The sequence below is a fragment of the Mustela erminea genome, chromosome 5, assembly GCF_009829155.1.
Source record: "Mustela erminea isolate mMusErm1 chromosome 5, mMusErm1.Pri, whole genome shotgun sequence".
In the NCBI taxonomy this organism is placed as follows: domain Eukaryota; kingdom Metazoa; phylum Chordata; class Mammalia; order Carnivora; family Mustelidae; genus Mustela; species Mustela erminea.
Window position 1 is genome coordinate 103,039,487 of NC_045618.1, and position 17,268 is coordinate 103,056,754.

At 43.3% G+C, this 17,268-nt stretch overlaps 1 protein-coding gene across 4 annotated transcripts in view; it reads left to right on the forward strand.

Moving 5' to 3' along the window:
* The window catches only part of SAMD4A (sterile alpha motif domain containing 4A), a 208,160-nt gene that overhangs the window by 121,028 nt on the left and 69,864 nt on the right, over window positions 1-17,268 (forward strand). For all 4 annotated transcript variants that reach the window (XM_032344267.1, XM_032344268.1, XM_032344269.1 and 1 more), the window contains one exon: window positions 2,814-3,332. In XM_032344267.1, coding sequence (XP_032200158.1) covers window positions 2,814-3,332 — 519 coding nt within the window. The remainder of the gene's footprint in view (window positions 1-2,813; window positions 3,333-17,268) is intronic.

The window sequence follows — 17,268 nt, forward strand, 5'->3', positions numbered from 1 at the left end:
ACACATACATTTTCCAGATGTACGCCAGCCACATCTGCTCATTGGGCTGGCATCAGACACAGCTGTATCTTCCTCTCGGGGCCTTTTGCTTCTTGCCAGTGACTCTTTAGTTCTGTGGACTTAATGAATAGATTTCATCTTTGTCCGAAGCATATTCATAATTAAAAACATGCTGGGTGTTTCCTGAAAATGTGTCGATGGAAGCTGGAACGGGTGCTTCCTCTGTCTCCCAAAGCTGCTTTAAAAGGGAGGCCATACTCATGGAATGCACCAGGATTGTCTTTTGTCAGGTGGCAGTTAGCTAAATATAGAGTTAGGGAGGCGGGAGGGACCTGCTGAGGTCATGGGTGCCCTCCTGCCATCCTCTTTCCCCATCTGAATGTCTCCAGCCCTGTGGCTGGGCAGCCACACATGGCTTCTGAGCCCTTCAGCTGTGGCTAGTCCCAGTTAGAGATGTGAGGTCAGTGGTAATATACACCCTGGATGGCAACGACTTGATGGAAAGAAAAGAATGTATAATATTTCATCGATGATTTATATTAATTGCAAATTGAGAATGTTTTGCTATATTGGATTAAAGAAAATATATCATTAAAATTAATTTCATCTCCCTCTTTTCACTTTTCCTTTAATGCTAGAAAATTTCAAATACTGTGTGTGGCTCACATTACATTCTACCCAACAGCGCTTCCCTAGACCGTCTATCTCTATTCTTCAGGCCCCCAGGACAGATATGATAAAGCCTTCCTTGGCTACTCCTCTGGGTCTTTTGTCACTCTGACACTTCATTTCTTCTACACATCCAGTCTTAATCTCTGCTGCTTCCATTTGAAGACTTGGACTTCAAATTGCTGAGTCTTCGTCTTCTTATGAAATCCCCACATAGAGCATCTCTTCCTGTTGTTCAGTTATAAGGCTTGTTTTCTTTCACCCTTTGACTGACTTTCTTTCTTTCTTTCTTTCTTTCTTTCTTTCTTTCTTTCTTCTCACCCTTTGACTTCCTACCTCTTCCAACTCTGATATTTTTTAATGACCTTCCCCGGGTGGTCTTTAGACTCTATAATTATTTTTAAACCTCGGTATCTGAAACCAGCCCACAAGCGTCTAATGTGGGACCTGATCAATGTAGAGATGAGTAGAAGGCATTACTTCCACCATTGAGTACTTGACCTGTCATTTTGATTCATTACCATGCAAGGAGGGACAGATGCTGCTGGTAACAGTCTTAAATGATGGCACAATTGAGGCTCCTACAGGCAAAGTAACATACCGAGGTCCCACGACAAATTAAGTAGCAGACCTGGGATCCGTGCCCAGGGTTGCCTGATTCCAGAGCCCACATTTTTGCATTATATATCATGCCTTCCTTGCCTGACAATTTTCTTTGCATATACCCTTGGTCTTGACGGGCTTACGGTACTTGGCTGATGCTTCTGGTCAACAATGACTCTTGAGTGTGTCCTGATATGTTTGTGCCTCACTAGAATCGTGAAGCCCTTCTGCTAAATTCCACAGACTCTGCAGATACTGCATGAAAGCCAGGAGGACTGCCCTGCCCTACCCTATATAGGGTAATCAGTAGGCCAGAGACAATGTCTTCAGGTGTCAGGGGTGACTTTTCAGGATAACTACCAGTTTCCAGAACAAGCTACTTCTCAAAGGCTAGTCAAAGTCAAAGCACATTATTTATCCACGTTTACCTAAAGGCAACAAGTTGTGTTTTGGGTAGAAGGGGACAGGAAGGGATCCTTGAGAGTGTGTCACAAATGGATCTTCTCATGAAGGAGCCTTGAAGACATGACGCTAAATGACGTCACCAGTCACAAAAGGCCAAACACTGTAGGTTGCCACTGATATGAGGTAACTAGAGTGGTCAAATAGATAGAGACAGAAAATGCAACAGTGGTTGCCAGGAGCTGGGGGAGGGGAGAGATAGGGAATTGTTATTCAAGGGTTACAGAGTTTCAGTTTGAAAAGATGAAGAAGATTCAGAAATGGATGGCGGGGATGGCTGCACAACATTGTGAATGTCCTTATTGCCACACAACCGTACACTTAAAAACAGTGAAAATGGTAAATATTACGTTATACATACTTTACCATAATAAAGATAACTAAACAGGTTGTCTATATTTAAAGAAAAATAGCTTTGCTTCTCACGTGTGATCAGAAGTGCCACCTGAGCTAAGTCTAGCTTTGAGATCTAGCTTTGAGGTCACAGTGGTTTTCTGAGGCAGCTTCTCATGAGAAAGGTGTAGTCTTACTTCACTGAGATGAGGGGAGTCCTTTCTTTTCCTGACAGGTTTCTCTATCTAGGAAGTTTTGCCACCTTCACACAAATGCCTTGGCTAGGGTGTAAACCACTTTTCCACAGATGTCTTCAGAAGAGAAAGCAGGCTGACCCCCCGCAAGGATCCAATGAACCTCTGACAAGACAACACTTTTCTCTGTGGAGATTTTCTTAATCCTTATCCCCGTCTATCTGAAGGCGTAGCTAGGCTTTTCTAAGAACACCGCTCTGTAAATTCTATTTGATTGTACCAAAGTAGCTGTTGGCTCTTTGGAGACGTGAGTGGGAATTAGATTGGGCACCCCAACATCTAAGAACATTTGTTCTGTGTTTCTTTTATGTCACTGCTTCCTGACAACCTGGAGTTAGTTATCCAATCCAATGCATGGGCTGTTTAAAAAAAAAAAACTTAGCCAGGATACATAGAAGGAGACTCTAACCCATAGGAATTCTCTTTACAGTGTGGTGTTTCATGCTGTGGTGGGTGGATTTGCTTATTTGCCCTGTATATTTTCCCTTCCAGGAATCATTAACCAATGGCAACAGGAATCCAAGGATAAAGTGATTTCCCTCCTGTTAACTCATCTGCCTTTGCTGAAGCCAGGAAACCTTGATGCAAAAGTAGAGTATATGAAACTGCTGCCCAAAATCCTGGCGCACTCTATTGAACACAACCAGCACATTGAGGAGAGCAGGCAACTGCTGTCCTATGCTTTGATACATCCGGCCACTTCGCTGGAAGACCGCAGCGCGTTAGCCATGTGGCTGAATCACTTGGAGGACCGCACATCGACCAGCTTTGGTGGCCAAAACCGAAGCCGCTCGGACTCTGTGGATTATGGGCAGACACACTACTATCACCAAAGACAGAACTCCGACGACAAGCTCAATGGGTGGCAGAACTCTCGGGATTCTGGGATTTGCATCAATGCCTCCAACTGGCAGGACAAAAGCCTGGGGTGTGAGAACGGCCACGTGCCCCTCTACTCCTCCTCATCTGTCCCCACCACAATCAATACAATTGGAACCAGCACAAGTACAAGTAAGTTCCCTGGAAGCCCTCTAGAGCAGTCTGGTGTGGTGACTTGCCGTGTGTGGCACGTCTTGCTGAGAATGTCTGCTCCGAGACCCCTGTAACCCTGGGAGAGAGGGGCTTACTGGAATTGGCTGTGGGAAAGGGATCTTTGGATCCCGTCTTTGTTGCTCCTTTCATTCTGGAAAGATAAAAATGCAGGGGGTGGGAGGGGGTGGGTAAAAGTGATCGATGGTCCAAATATGGTTTACAAACACACTAAAAAATAAATAAGAGAGAGAATAAATGGTAAAAGAAGGAAACTTCCTGTTTCCACAAGTAGAAATGCCTTTTACCCACATGCCTTTCACCCTGGGGTTTTTGGATTTGCCAAGACACTGAGTTACGTGTGATTCTCTAAACCTGATTCTAACCCCTGGTTAACCAGACACCCTCATGGGATTTGTGCATTTTCTTTTTCTTTTTTTTTTTCCCTTCATTTTTTTTCTTTTTCTTTCTTTCTTCCTTTTTTTTTTTTTTTTTTTTTTTTTAATATATTTCACCCTGGAATGTTCCCTCCCTTGCATTTTCTGGTTTTTGTCCCCCTTGTTGGGGGCACTTTTTCCCCTGACTGGGGAAACAGGTTTGCTAACTGAGAATGCTGCTCTGTGCTGTGGCCTGGTGTGACTGCTGTGGCCTTTTCTCGCTCAGTCTAACTTAGGAGAGGTGGGTCGGGGACAGCCCTGTGGAAGGGGAGAGCAGAGGACAGCTTTCTGCTCCTTTGACCACTAAAGCAAAGTCCCCTGTGCACAGCCGGGACTAGGGCCAGGAGTCCTCTCTGCGGTTCCCCACGTAGGTTAAGCAAAGTGACAGACAGTGGTAACCTGGGACAGGGGCACCCGTCATTAAACGGAAATCCTTGATGCTAGTTGCTTGTGTCTGTGAATACAGTGTCAGCACTGAGATAACTTTCTCGGGGGAAAGCTTTTGTCACATCTTCCGTGCCTGTCAACATGCAGGACCCCCAATTAAAAGATCTAAGAGTAGTAAGAATTAACAGTGACGGCTTCTTGGCCTCAACCTCCACTCGGATCGCTCAGCTAATGGGCCCTTTGAAAGGGCTTTCTCAAATACATAGGAGCATCGAATTAGAACTACATTAATTGAAATAACCAAGGAAATACTTAAGATACTGTGTTCATAAAGCTACAACATGAGATTTTTAATTCTCCTTTTTTTTTATTTTTACACCGAGATTTCAATAACTCATACATTTGGGGAATTAAGGGACTACTGCTCTTTACTTGATAATGTAAGAGTCTGGGGGCAGTCTCTTTCGCAGACTAGTAATCCAGGGAACATTTTCACTAGCCGCTGTGTGACAGAGAACGGTGGCTGGGACTATTAAGGCAGACACATGAAGGCTGAATGACAGAGCTTTTTGGCCCAAGTTTCCTGAGTCCGGGACAGAATCTAGTAATTATTACAGAACTCTTTGATAGCTGGGAGAGAGGCGAGCTCCAGGCTGCCTGCCCTCTCAAAACTGAATTTTATGTCATTAATCTTAGGTCATCCTATTTCTGTCTCTCCTGATTTGCACACTCAGGGCTATAAGTCTTGACAAGATTAGTACTTTCGGGGTGGTTAGCAGATTGTTGTCCGTGGGTACTTTCATTTTTCACCATCGCCGCCCAGCCCCACAGAGGGGAGGAAATGCAGAGATGACTGTCATGGCCTCCCAGATCTTTGGGTCCCTGTGTAGTACTTGAGTAGAAAGAGACTTCAAGGTTTGACAAGATAACTAGATCACATATCTCAGGAAGAAGGAAGGGCCTGGAACCCTGTTTCAGAACGTTGGCAAAGAAAACTGAGATCTGTCTTCCAGAAACTTTCATGCAAACCCTTGGGCTGTGTCAACACTTGTATCTCAGTATCTCTTTAACAAAACAGTGCTACTGCTTTAGTCTTCTGTATTGTCTATGGTGGTTTAATGGTGTTTGTCAAAGCTACAAATTTTGGGGTCATTCATTCATTTGTGCCTCTATCACATATATCCTGGGCACCTGGGAGGTGGTTTGATGAAGTGGAAAGAACAAGGACTTTGATGTCAAAGCCTCACCAAGTGCAAATCTCAGATCTACAACTGGGCCAAGTTACTTAACCTCTCTGAGCAGGGTCTTCACTTGCAAAATGAGAACATTCATGATATCCATCGTGGAGGGGGGTGGTGAAGGCACTTGAGATTCTGTATGTGGATGGCTAGCCCTGGTCAGAGCTGGCAATGGTGTCTGCTAAGCGAATAAATGAGAGAGAGTAGGAAGGACACGGAGGAGCAAAGCGCTAACACTGACCCACAGAATCTGTAACTTCATTTGCATCTCTGATCCTCACCTGATGAAAGCACCTTTCCCTGAGCCTGGGCCTTGCAGAGTAGACTAGGGGTTCTCGCTGATGCCATGACCTTTGGCCATTTCACTACAATAGAAAATGGGTTGGGCTGAAGGCTGCTGGACCCCTCCTGCTGCACCAACAAGCTACATGTCTTCCTTCTTTCAAAATGGGGAAGATAGTCACACACTACAACAGGATTATAAATCACAGTAAGAGAACAGAGATCAATTGGTGCTTCACATTTTCAAATTACCAACCACATTTATGACAGTTAACGAAAAGAAACTAACTAGAAGACAACTTCCTTACATAGTTTTTGGTTTTTGATCTTGGCTTTTCGCATGAACGTTTTCTCCTTCGGTCCTTACGCTCCAGCAAAGTGCCTTAGCATCCATGACCACCTCCCTATGTGGATCCTGCATCCTCCATTCATTGCAAACACTACCCCTGTCCTGGGTGCCCAGCACTATGTTTGAGGCCATGGGAAATATAAGGAAGCTTGAAGAAAGTGATTCCCTTTCAGAGAACCAATAATATAAGTGGAGAGAGAAGATGTATCTCTCAGTCTCACAATTAAAAGTGAAATCTCTCCCTCTAGCCAGACTAATCTGCAAAAGCTTTACATAATAACCCATGCATTACATAAAAGTGCAGTTAAAAAATAACCCCAGTAGCTGCCATAGGGCAATATAGGGTTGTGTCAGCGGAACAGGGGGTGTTCCCTGTGAAAGCATAAAATGGAAAGATCCTTGTGGACCAGAGGGTCAGGAAAGCCTTTGCAGGTAACAGGTAATCCAAGTAAGCTAGGATAGAGATGGCAGGGGTCGGGACATGCATTGTGAACAAAGGCGTGGAGGTTGTAGTACACGGTCAGGGTTGGAAGACAGTGAGGAAGAAGGAGGGGTTCACGAAAGGAAAAGAGTAGTGAGAGAAGGCAATAAAAGTAGACTGGGGTGGGGAATTGGAGAGCCAGGTAATCCAAGTAAGCTGGTAGAGCTCTAAGGAGTCCAAGCATCCCACCATGGACATGGCAGTGATATGAGCAATGCTGTAGGAGGACTGGTCTGCTGGGGGCAAACCAGATGAGTGAAAAGTGCTGAGTTACCAAATCTCAGTTGTGTGGTAGTAAAAGTATCATGAGGATAGGAACAGGCATGGAGCAGAAGGAATGGGTCCTAGAATTGTTCCTAGGTGTAATTATGAGAATTAGGATTTAATACTGACTGGGATATACATTATTGATTCATTTATTTGTTCATTCATTCACTTAGAATATGTTTATTGAGCACCTGCTATATGCCTGACCTGTTTTAGGTGATCAAGGGTGCAGGTCAGGCAAGGATAAGACAAAGATACTTTCCCTTGTGGAGTTTGCAGTCTAGCGTATATAAATTATAATATATAAGGAAATTATATAGTGCGTTAGAGATTGGTGAGTGACACGGAAATTAAAAAAAAAAAAGAGTAGGGTCAGGAGATTCAGGCATAAGTGGTGAAGTGGTTTTAGTATTAAGTAGGATGGTAAGAATAGATCTCGTCGAGAAGGTAACGTGTGAACAGACTTGAAGGAGGTAAGGGGGTTAGCCAGGTGGAATAGTCCAGCCAGAGAAGAGGCTTAAGCAAAGATCCTAAGATCTTTTCCCAGCTTGTTGGGGAAAAGAAAGAAAGCCAGTGACTGAAAGGGAATGACTGAGTGAGGTAGAGAGTGGCAGGGGTTGCAGAAGTATCAGGGAAGGACAGATCCTACAGGGCACTGCAGGCCATAGCAAGGACTTTGACTTTTGGTCTCAGGAAGCCAAGAAGCCATTGGAGGGTTTCTGGCAGACGAGTGACATGGTCTGGCTTACATTTTAAAGGGATCACTTTGCCTGCTGTGTTAAGACTAGGCTGTACCAGGGCAAGGATGGAAACACAAAGACCAGTTCAGAGGCTATTGCAGTAATCCAGGTAAGACACTGCTGAGTCTGACCAGGATGGCTGAGGTAGAAGAGAGAAGAATGGTCAGAGTCTGACTGTATTTTCAAAGTACAGCCAATGGGATTTCCTGATGAAAGAGATGAAGTGTATGAGCGAAAGAATTCAAGAATGACTCCAGAGGTTTTGCTTATGTAACTAGAAGGATGGAGAAAGTTTCTATTAAGTTTGAAAACAAGATTGGGAGTTGTGTCGCAGGTGATGCATCTAGGAGCCCATGAGATGATCAGACATGTCTCGTAGGCATTTAGATGTATGAGTATGCAGTCTGGGAGGGTGATGATCTGAGATAGACATCTGGGATTTACCAGTGCAGAACTAGTATTTAAAGCTCTGAAATCGAATGAAATTACCAAAGCAAAGATGTAGGTAGAGAAGAGGACCAAGGACTGAGCCTGGGTACTTCAACATGAAGACTGAGGAAGAGGAGGATAAAGTAAAAAGAAACACAGAGAAACCAATGAAGTCAGGAAAAACTCAAGTGTGTGGGCATCTTGCAAAATGAATGAAGAATGTGTTTCAAGGGGGGAAAGTGATCAGAAAAAATTCTGCTGATATATCCAAGAAAAGGAGGACCAAGAATTAACCACTGGATTTATAAAAAAGGAATATTAGAGATAAATTGGGATTACTTCACACATGGTAGGCATTTAAGGGATAAAGAAAGTTGAGGTAGTGATGCCAAAGAGAGAAAAAGCAAGATAGGGAGAGAAACCAGCTACAAGCTCAATTTTGGAGTGTGTTGAATTAGAGAAGGTGCTAGAACATTGAGATGGAGAAAAATAATGTTTAGAGGATATTTAAAATGTACATGATGGTGCCATGGGAAGTTTTGTAAGGAAGGGATTAGCATGAGGCTAAGAGTAGGGGGCAAAAACTAAACCCTGTATGAGAGAATTAACCTGTTTTCATCCATTTAAGCAGAATCAAGAGTTACTTTTATCGGTTGCTGGCGTTAAATCAAGTGAGACCACATAAGATCTTTGAGCCAGAACTTCCATGAGAAAGCAAAGAATGGGTTGGGACAGTTGAGAAGTCAAGTAAACATTTTGGATAGCACCAAGGTGTTTCCGAAAAGCGTTACTGTACTTTTCAGTACCTCACTCTTCTTAAGGCTATTCACGGGTCTGATCACTAAAAGCAAGAACATGCAGATTCTTCTTCATGAGCCCATGGGACCAGAAAGAACCAAGGCATTGGCTGTCGCAAACCATACACAAGCCTTAGTCAACTTTGTTTTGGCCGTTATAAGCAATTCCAGTTGTAAAGTGCATAGAACCTGGCTTAGCATCTCTATGTCTGCTTCCTGTCTGCAGTCTGCTATAGAAAACAGTAAACCATTCAGGAAAAGAACATTCAGGAAAAGACCTCCTGGTTTTTTGAAGAGCCCATAGAATTCCCTTGTGTGGAGGTCAGTGCCACCTCTTTTATGACAGACTGCCTTTCCTTTTTTTCTTTACTTTTCTCTTTCTTTTTTTATTTTTTTCAGACTGCCTTTCTAACCATTTTCTACTCTTCGCTGGTGGATGTGGACCTAGAAAAAAACCATGTACTATGGTTACGAATGAAAGAAACTTTTTCTATTCAAATTGTTGCAGTACTTGATTTTTCTTCACATTCTTTACATTTGAAAACATGCTGCCCTTTGCTCAGCCTAGTATGAGGCAAGAACTCAGAAACTTTGGGTAACAGAAATTCTTCAAAAATGTTCCATTTAAACTGCTTCTACAATCTTATGGTACACTTTGGAACCTTAGCATTTCTTTTCTTAGTCTCAGTTGATTTTTCTTATAATAAAAACAATACCTTAAAAAATATTGGCACCAGAGATCATGAAAAGTAAATTAACAGTGATAGCACACTGCTGTGTATTGTTTGCTATGTGCTGGGTACCATTCAAAACCCTTTCCACAAATATTGACTCATTTAATCCTCATACCTCCATGATGTGGGTATCATTGTTATCCCGACTTGACAGAGGAGGAAAACTGAGGTACCAGAGAGGTGAAGTCACTTGACCAGTGTCACAGACCAACCAAGTTTGGATGAACCGGGGTTTGAACCCAGATGGCCAGCCTCCAGAGTCTGGTTCTGAATCCTCTGCCCTTCAGCATTTTCTTACAAGACTAGCAGCCATTTCAAGCTCATTCCGGTCAGTCTCCTTAAGGAGACATGACTGTCTCTCCTAATCCTATTCCCAGAGATCGACTCAGTTACTAGCTAGTAGACCCTTGTTTGACTCTGACTCTGAATTTGCCACCACATGGTTCTCCATAGCGCACAGATCTAAGATCCTGCCAAATTGGACCCCCCTTCCCTGGTACTTTGCACTGACCCTGATGTTTCAATGTCAGCCCTTAGCATTCTGTGTCACAGTTCTTGGCTGACATGTTTACCTTCCCTTGGGGAGGCAGACTCCTTGGAGACAAGGGTTATGTCTTCTCGATCCCTCTTTCCCAGCACCTAGAACACTTGCTTGGCTCAAAAAGTCACAGAAACTGTGGAGATGGTCATTTCCTGGCTCATGTTCAGCTCCCATCTTCTCGTGGTAGTGCGTCTCTGTTAGATTCTGGCTGTCTCATGCTCGGGCCAGATGTGGCCTCCCAGTCCTCCTCTGTAGACCCCTTAAGGCAGCCACTATAATTCAATAAGAGATGACATGTGAGCTGAAGCCTGTCTGCCGCCCTGCCGTAAGTGTTTGCTGAACAGTAGGAACTTAATAAATTCCTGGGCTCACCAGGCAGATGTTCTTGAAGTTAATGAATTTCCAAAATAAATGAGAAAACGTCCTTGGGAATTCACTAAATATCTGGTGATGATATTGATCATTTTGCCTTCTGTCATAATCCTCATAGTGACATTTGTCGTTACTCTTGCTTTTTTTTTTTTTTTTTTTTTTTGCGTGACTTATTTTGCCAACTAGGTCTCAGTACTAGCAGACGTTTAATAACATACTGTGATCGAGATTGTGGAGGTGGTTATATGAATTTATTCATGTGAAAAAAATGCCGTAGGGTTGTACGCAAATTTATAAGCACCCCCCCCAGATATGTGTACCAAACTTCTGAGACAAAGTCATGTCCGTAATCTCATTAATTGTATTGCATAAATGTTGATTTTCTGGGTTTGGGTTTGGTTTTTTTTTTTAAGATTTTATTTATTTGACAGAGATCACAAGTAGGCAGAGAGGCAGGCAGAGAGAGGAAGGGAAGAAGGCTCCCTGCTGAGCAGAGAGCCCAATGTGGGGCTCCATCCCAGGATTGTTAAATCTATAGTTACTTCAAAATTAAAAGTGAAAAAAAAAAAAAAAAAAAAACTACCGAGGCATCCAGTACCTGGATATTTCTTAGGCTTTTGTCCTTGTGACCTGGCCTTCCAGAACCGTGGAGGGTCCATTCATTTATGGGAAGGAGGGTGGCTAGGCCCCATGGAGCCAACACCTGGAAAAAAACACTCCAGCAGGCAAGGGGAAAAGTGAGGGTGAGTCTCAGGGAAAGTGGCTCCTTTGGGAACCCCTGGTCCGCCACTGGAGAAAACCCCTCCCGAGCCCATGGATTGACCCCTTCAGCCAGGGCCAACTCCCTTCAGAAATACATGTTTGGTTCAAGAAATCCTCTGCCTTTTAGCATTTTCTTACAAGACCAGCAGCCATTTCAACTCATTCTACTCAGTCTGCAGAAAACCATCAGAACCCAGGTATTCAAGGGAAGGAGGGACGCCACACAACTGTAGGTAGCCTGACAGCAAGCAAGGTCTTGGGGGTGGCCTCTTGGAAACTGAAAAGAAAGGGCAAGGCCTGCAGACCCCAGTTCTTCTTTGCAGGCTGCAGATCTTCTCCTTCCCAAGCCGCTGGTGCCGTATAAATAAATCTTCATGGAATTATTTTGTCTTTTACCAACATACTTCCTGGTTGGAAAATTTCTTCCTCCCCCAAATCTAGCCAAGCTGGCATGTAACTGAAAAATTCCATTATTTCCTTAACCCCTCCTTTGCTCTTCAAAGAGGTAACTCTAGTTGCTTTGCTTCCTTTGAGAAGCATTTATAACAGCTGGCATGATATATTTTTAGCCTCAGCTTCCTTCCCCTTCAGGGGAAACTTTTTTTTTTTAAGCATGGTGCTGGCCTTCTGGATAGTACGGTGTGAAGGTGGCTCAGCGAGATCTCAGAGGACCTGATATTGCCACTACCTAAGGCTTCCCTTCCAAGTATCCAGAGGTCTTACAGGACTGTGCTTTTCTTCACCATGCTTCATGTTCATTTTCTGGGGCAACAGTCAGAAAAACACTACAATAAGCAAGAAGTCTGCTGGTTTATTGTGAGTCGACAGAGATCCCACTGCTTGGGAAAAGTCAAAGACCTCCATGGGCTCCCTGCACCTTGGGTCGGGATGCTGTGCCTTCCGTCCCTTATCTGGGAGGATTTTTCTTCGACCCTAATTCTAGGGAGGGTTATTAAATACTAGATGAGCTATGTTCTAATTCTCTACTGTAATGCAAAAATAGGATGGGTTCTGGCTGGGGTACATGGCTTGGATTGGACTAGCCTGGAAGAGGGGAGGGAGGAGGAAGAAATGAACGTGGTTTCTTTAAGACTTTTTTGAGCCCAGTAGTCTGTTTTTTTTTAAAGATTTTATTTATTTATTTGACAGAGAGATCACAAGTAGGCATAGAGGCAGGCAGAGAGAGAGAGGGAAGCAGGCTCCCTGCTGAGCAGAGAGCCCAGGGCAGGGCTCAATCCCAGGACCCTGAGATCATGACCTGAGCCGAAGGCAGAGGCTTAACCCACTGAGCCACCCAGGCGTCCCTGAGCCCTGTAGTCTTACGATTTCTATTATTTCACAAGATTTAGGGTTATAGTATAACAAAGGCTGCTCCACACACAAAAAAAGAAAGACAGATAGACAGACAGATGGAAAGAAAGGTAAAAGAAAGAAAAAAGAGGAAAGGAAAGGAAGAAATTTGACAAGAAAACTTTTAATCTTATACTTGTTTTTTTCTTTTCTCACTTGTAAGACTTCCAGGGACAAATTCAGTTTACGTTGAAGAAAGATGTATTGTGAATGTACATTATTTGTGTGTGTGTGTGTGTGTGTGTGTGTGTGTGGTGTGTGTGTATTTGACATCTTTAATATCAGCCAAATTAAACCCTTGAATTTCATGGTTTCAAGTGAGGTTGAATCTTAATGGCAGTGCTTACTGTCAATTCGGGGTATATTTTCTAGCTCTCCAATACTGTACATACCATTCCTGCCACCCCCATTCTCAACATTCTATTGGGTAAAGTACGGTGTCCAAGTATAGGAAATCTGTGGCTAGGTATCTGGTATCTGGGTATCGGAAATCTCAGGTATAAGCCAATTAAGCAAAGGATATGGAGACGGGGAAGCAAGGAAGCAGGGAGTTCCAAAATCTGGAAAATGCTATATAGGATTTTCTAACATACCCTGGAGGAATCATTCTTTGCCAAAAGTCTGGCCCATTTCCATAGACGAATTCCATGGCTAGAATTAGAGGAACCAATGAGCGCACAGGGTTTGCTGTACAGATTTGTTTCACAGCCAGCCTTGCTAAGATGCATCCTTTCAGAAAAGCCCAGCAAATCCATATGGAGCTAAAAGATTCATAACAGATTATTTTATACTTCGGTCTACTCCACTGCACAGGAAAATGTTGCTGTGCAAAGGGAATTACAAGGCTAAGTGGAACATTAGATATTCAAGTTTGGGGTATAGATTACAGGGCACAGTCCATGAAGATCGAGAACATGGCTTCAAAGTCAGATGCTGTGGTTTTCATCCCATGAGTAGGTGTGTGGTGATGGACAAGTTACTTGGCCTCCAAAGCTTTCTTTGTCTGTGAAATGAAACTGAATTTCAGTAGGAGACCTCTTAAATGATTTGATCAGGATTGGTAGTTGATGTGTTGATTGTAATAGCTGTTTAAAGCAGGGAATCATAAAGGAATAAAATCGTAAATATTAACCTAAAGACTGAATAGATACCTTCTGATGCTGCTTCTGTGCAGAGTGATGGGCCTTTCCTTGAGGATAGCGCTCTTGACTGTGGCTGCTCTGTCTTTCCTGCATAATTCACACCCTGGGTGCATGATTGTGATCTCTTCAAAATGGAGCAAGAAACTGTGAAGACATTAACCAAAAAAACCAATCAGAGAACAGAATCTTTCTAGACTTTTTGTCTTTTTATCATTCAGCTTATAGTTTTCTCACTGAATTCAATGGATTTTTTAAGCAAAACAATGACTATTTCTAAAGCGTGTAACACAGTTTTTGTGCAATCAACTTTTCTATAATTCCTTTGTCATCATCTGTTACACTCTTCTCAGTGACATATTTACAGTAAATGCAAGTGGCATAAACAGGTTTGGGAACAAGATTAATGAACCCTTGGTCCCCCTCCAGGTTTGCTGGCGGGAGCAGAAGTGCACAATGAAATTTCTGTTGAAGAGTTGGTGTCCCATGGGCCTCAGGAAGTAGTCTAAGGAAAAGGAGGGTACTGGTTGGTCTAGCAAGTTGGTTAAATGCAGATGAATTGAGAGCTGCTTAGGGTTGTTGTGAGGATTTATTTCTTTAAAATATTTTTTAAATTTTTATTTATTTATTTGACAGAGAGAGAAACAGTGAGAGAGGGAAGAGAAGTAGAGGAGCAGCAGAGGGAGAGGGAGAAGTAGGCTTCCTGCCGACCAGGGAGCCCCATGTGGGGCTCAATCCCAGGACCCTGGGATCATGACCTGAGCCGAAGGCAGACACTTAACGACTAAGCCACCCAAGTGCCCCTGTTGTGAGGATTTAATGAGAAATGTGCGTAGAGCTCTTGCCAGTAGGAGACGCTCAACAAATAATAGCCCTCATTATTATTATTATTTCTGTACTCGTTGCTAATGCTGATATGGTAAGGATTGCCTCTTCCACCAGCCAGGCTCTGCAGGAAATGGGGGTGGACTAGGCTCCTGGGGTAGCCCTATGACAAAGCTCTTCTTATATGCTAAATTGAAATCAAGATACTTTGACTTAGCTCTATAAAGAGCTGGCCCTCCACACATATCAGTATACCCATAAGGATCGTTCCAGTGATTTATCTTAATGCCTTAAAATGGACTAGAAAAAAACACGAGTAGAGTAAGGTAAACATTTGTTGTTACTTCTTTGGGATCCACTGCTAACAGGAATAATTTTTTTAAATTAGTGATAAGTGTAAGGATATTATTCAAATTTATAAAAATGATCCTTGACGGGGGAGGTGCCTGGGTGACTCAGTTGGTTAGCGTCTGCCTTGGGCTCAGGTCATGATGATCCCGGTGTCCTGGGATCCAGCCCCACATCAGGCTCCCTGTCAGCGGGGAGCCTGCTTCTCCTTCTGCCTTCTGCCTCTTCCCCTGCTTGTGCTCTCCCTCTTAAATAAGTAAATAAAATCTTAAAAAAATAAAATGATACTTAAGGAACGGGACTGGATTTACGAGAGACAAAGGAGGCTATGCATATAGATACAGGCCAGGGAAGTGCTGCCGGTCCCAAGAGTTTAAAATATTTGGAAGGAAAAAGATGTGGCATAGTGAAAAGAGCAGTGGGTTGGGAAAGTCACCCCACTTCTAACTCAGGGTGTGTGATCCTGCAATCTTGGGGACTCCCACATCTTCATGAAGGCATTAGGTTGGATGACTGTAAGGACCCTTGTTAGTATTTGGATCCTACACTTCTAAGGTAGGAGCTGCTGCTGTTAGGTTGTGGTGAGTGGGGGTGGGGGTGGGTGCTGGGCTGGGCTGGTGTTAGAGCAGTGGCACCTGCCAAAGCCAGGGGGAGGCTCCCCGGATGTATTTGGCATTAACTGCACTCTCAGTGAGAACCTGGTAAGATTTCAGTTCCCGTCGTTGTTAAAAGAATGTGACCACCAGTAACTGCTCGCTGGAACTGAAAAGTCTGGCAGACAGGGACTGCAGGGGAAACACTTTTTGAAATGAGTACCATGTTAGTGCCACATACCACCTACTAAAAATAAAAAATATATAAAATGGAAACAACATGAAGATGTTCCCGAAGAAAGAGAGGAAAAAAAAAAAGATCTAAAAGAAAAGGCAGGGTGATCTAGCCTGGAATCATAAGGCTAAATAAGGAGTGATTTGATCATTGAGAAGGATGTCAAAGCACGTTAATAGGAAGGGCGTTACCATGAGTTCTTTGGTCTCTGCTGTATAGAAAGAAAAGAAAATTGGCAACAATGATAGGTAAAGATCTTGTTGGTGATGAGACTCCAGAGCACGTTACGATGACAAATGTGGATTTGCTGGAATTAAGACACATCAGAGGATCGACAGGTCCTGTTGCCCAGTGCCCGCATCACAGATGACCTGAGAGCCACTCTTTTTTGTGATTGTGGCATCATCTCGAGATTCTTTTGGGAGAAAGTGGACTGCTTGAAGGTTCTTTGTTTTCAGAGATCTGGTACACATTCGGCGTGCTACTGGTTATTCCTGTGCCATTAAGTCAAATATTTCCACAGAGGAAGTGGAGACATGCAGCTTTGAGGCTCTATGGCAAAAGCTACTACCCATTTTGGACTAAAACACACACACACACACCGACAACAATTTTTGTAATACCCAAGTCAAAATAAATTTAGACATGTATCCCTCAGTGCCAATTCCCTGAGGAGCAGTCTCTGAGTGGCATCAGTGGAGGGCAACAGCACCCAACACTATCTCACACAGCCCGGAAGTTCTGCTTCCCAGGGGAAGAGGGATATAGTGGTGGCAAAGAAGAAGACACTGAGCACACTCTCCTAATCTATCGTTAGTGTCAAAGTGAAGCCTAAGGAGAGAACATATAATATAGACAAGTCTCATTTACATGCTGGGTACATTATTTTAAAATGGCCTGAAATGACCTTTATTGGAATCAAATCATTTTTCCTTTGACTAGAACTTTCATTTGGGGTGCACATTATCCTGGTTTCTAATGATCTTCATTGGCAGGAACTCAGTTCCTGAGATTTTCTATCAAAGTTAATAATTTGTGAAGTATCTTAAGATAACAAATATTCGAAAGATTTCATCAGGTGATTTTTTTTTTTTTTTTTTTTTTTTGGTAATGTGTATTAATAGTCTTCTTTGCTAGTAAGGTGGAATTGTTTAGGTGGCTTTTTTTGGTTTGGGTTTGCTGTCTCTAACAAGTCCCTCGGGCTGCATTTCTAACTGTGGAGAGTGCCTCTCTCCCCCTGCCAACCCCCCCAACAGGAGAGATATTGACCTCGGGCGTTGGGGGGTGGGGGCGCGGCATGGGGTGGGGATGCTTGGCTAGAATAACGCCTGGGTCTGGATCCACTGGGTGCAGTGGGAGAACATTCAAGACCGCAGCATGTTTGGGAAGTTGGAAGAGTTGGGGAGTAGTCATTAGGCCTCAGGGAGCTAGGTTGTGAGGAAGGGAATTATTCACATATGTTCATCATTATCTAAGAAATTATTCTGTGCCTGTGATATTGTTATTAACTCTGCTGGTTTTAGCAGGATAATTTAAATATCCCAACTGAATGTTCTATTTAAGTATTATTCTAAAAACCAGAGCTCACTGCAAGTGTAATAGTGGCATCTTT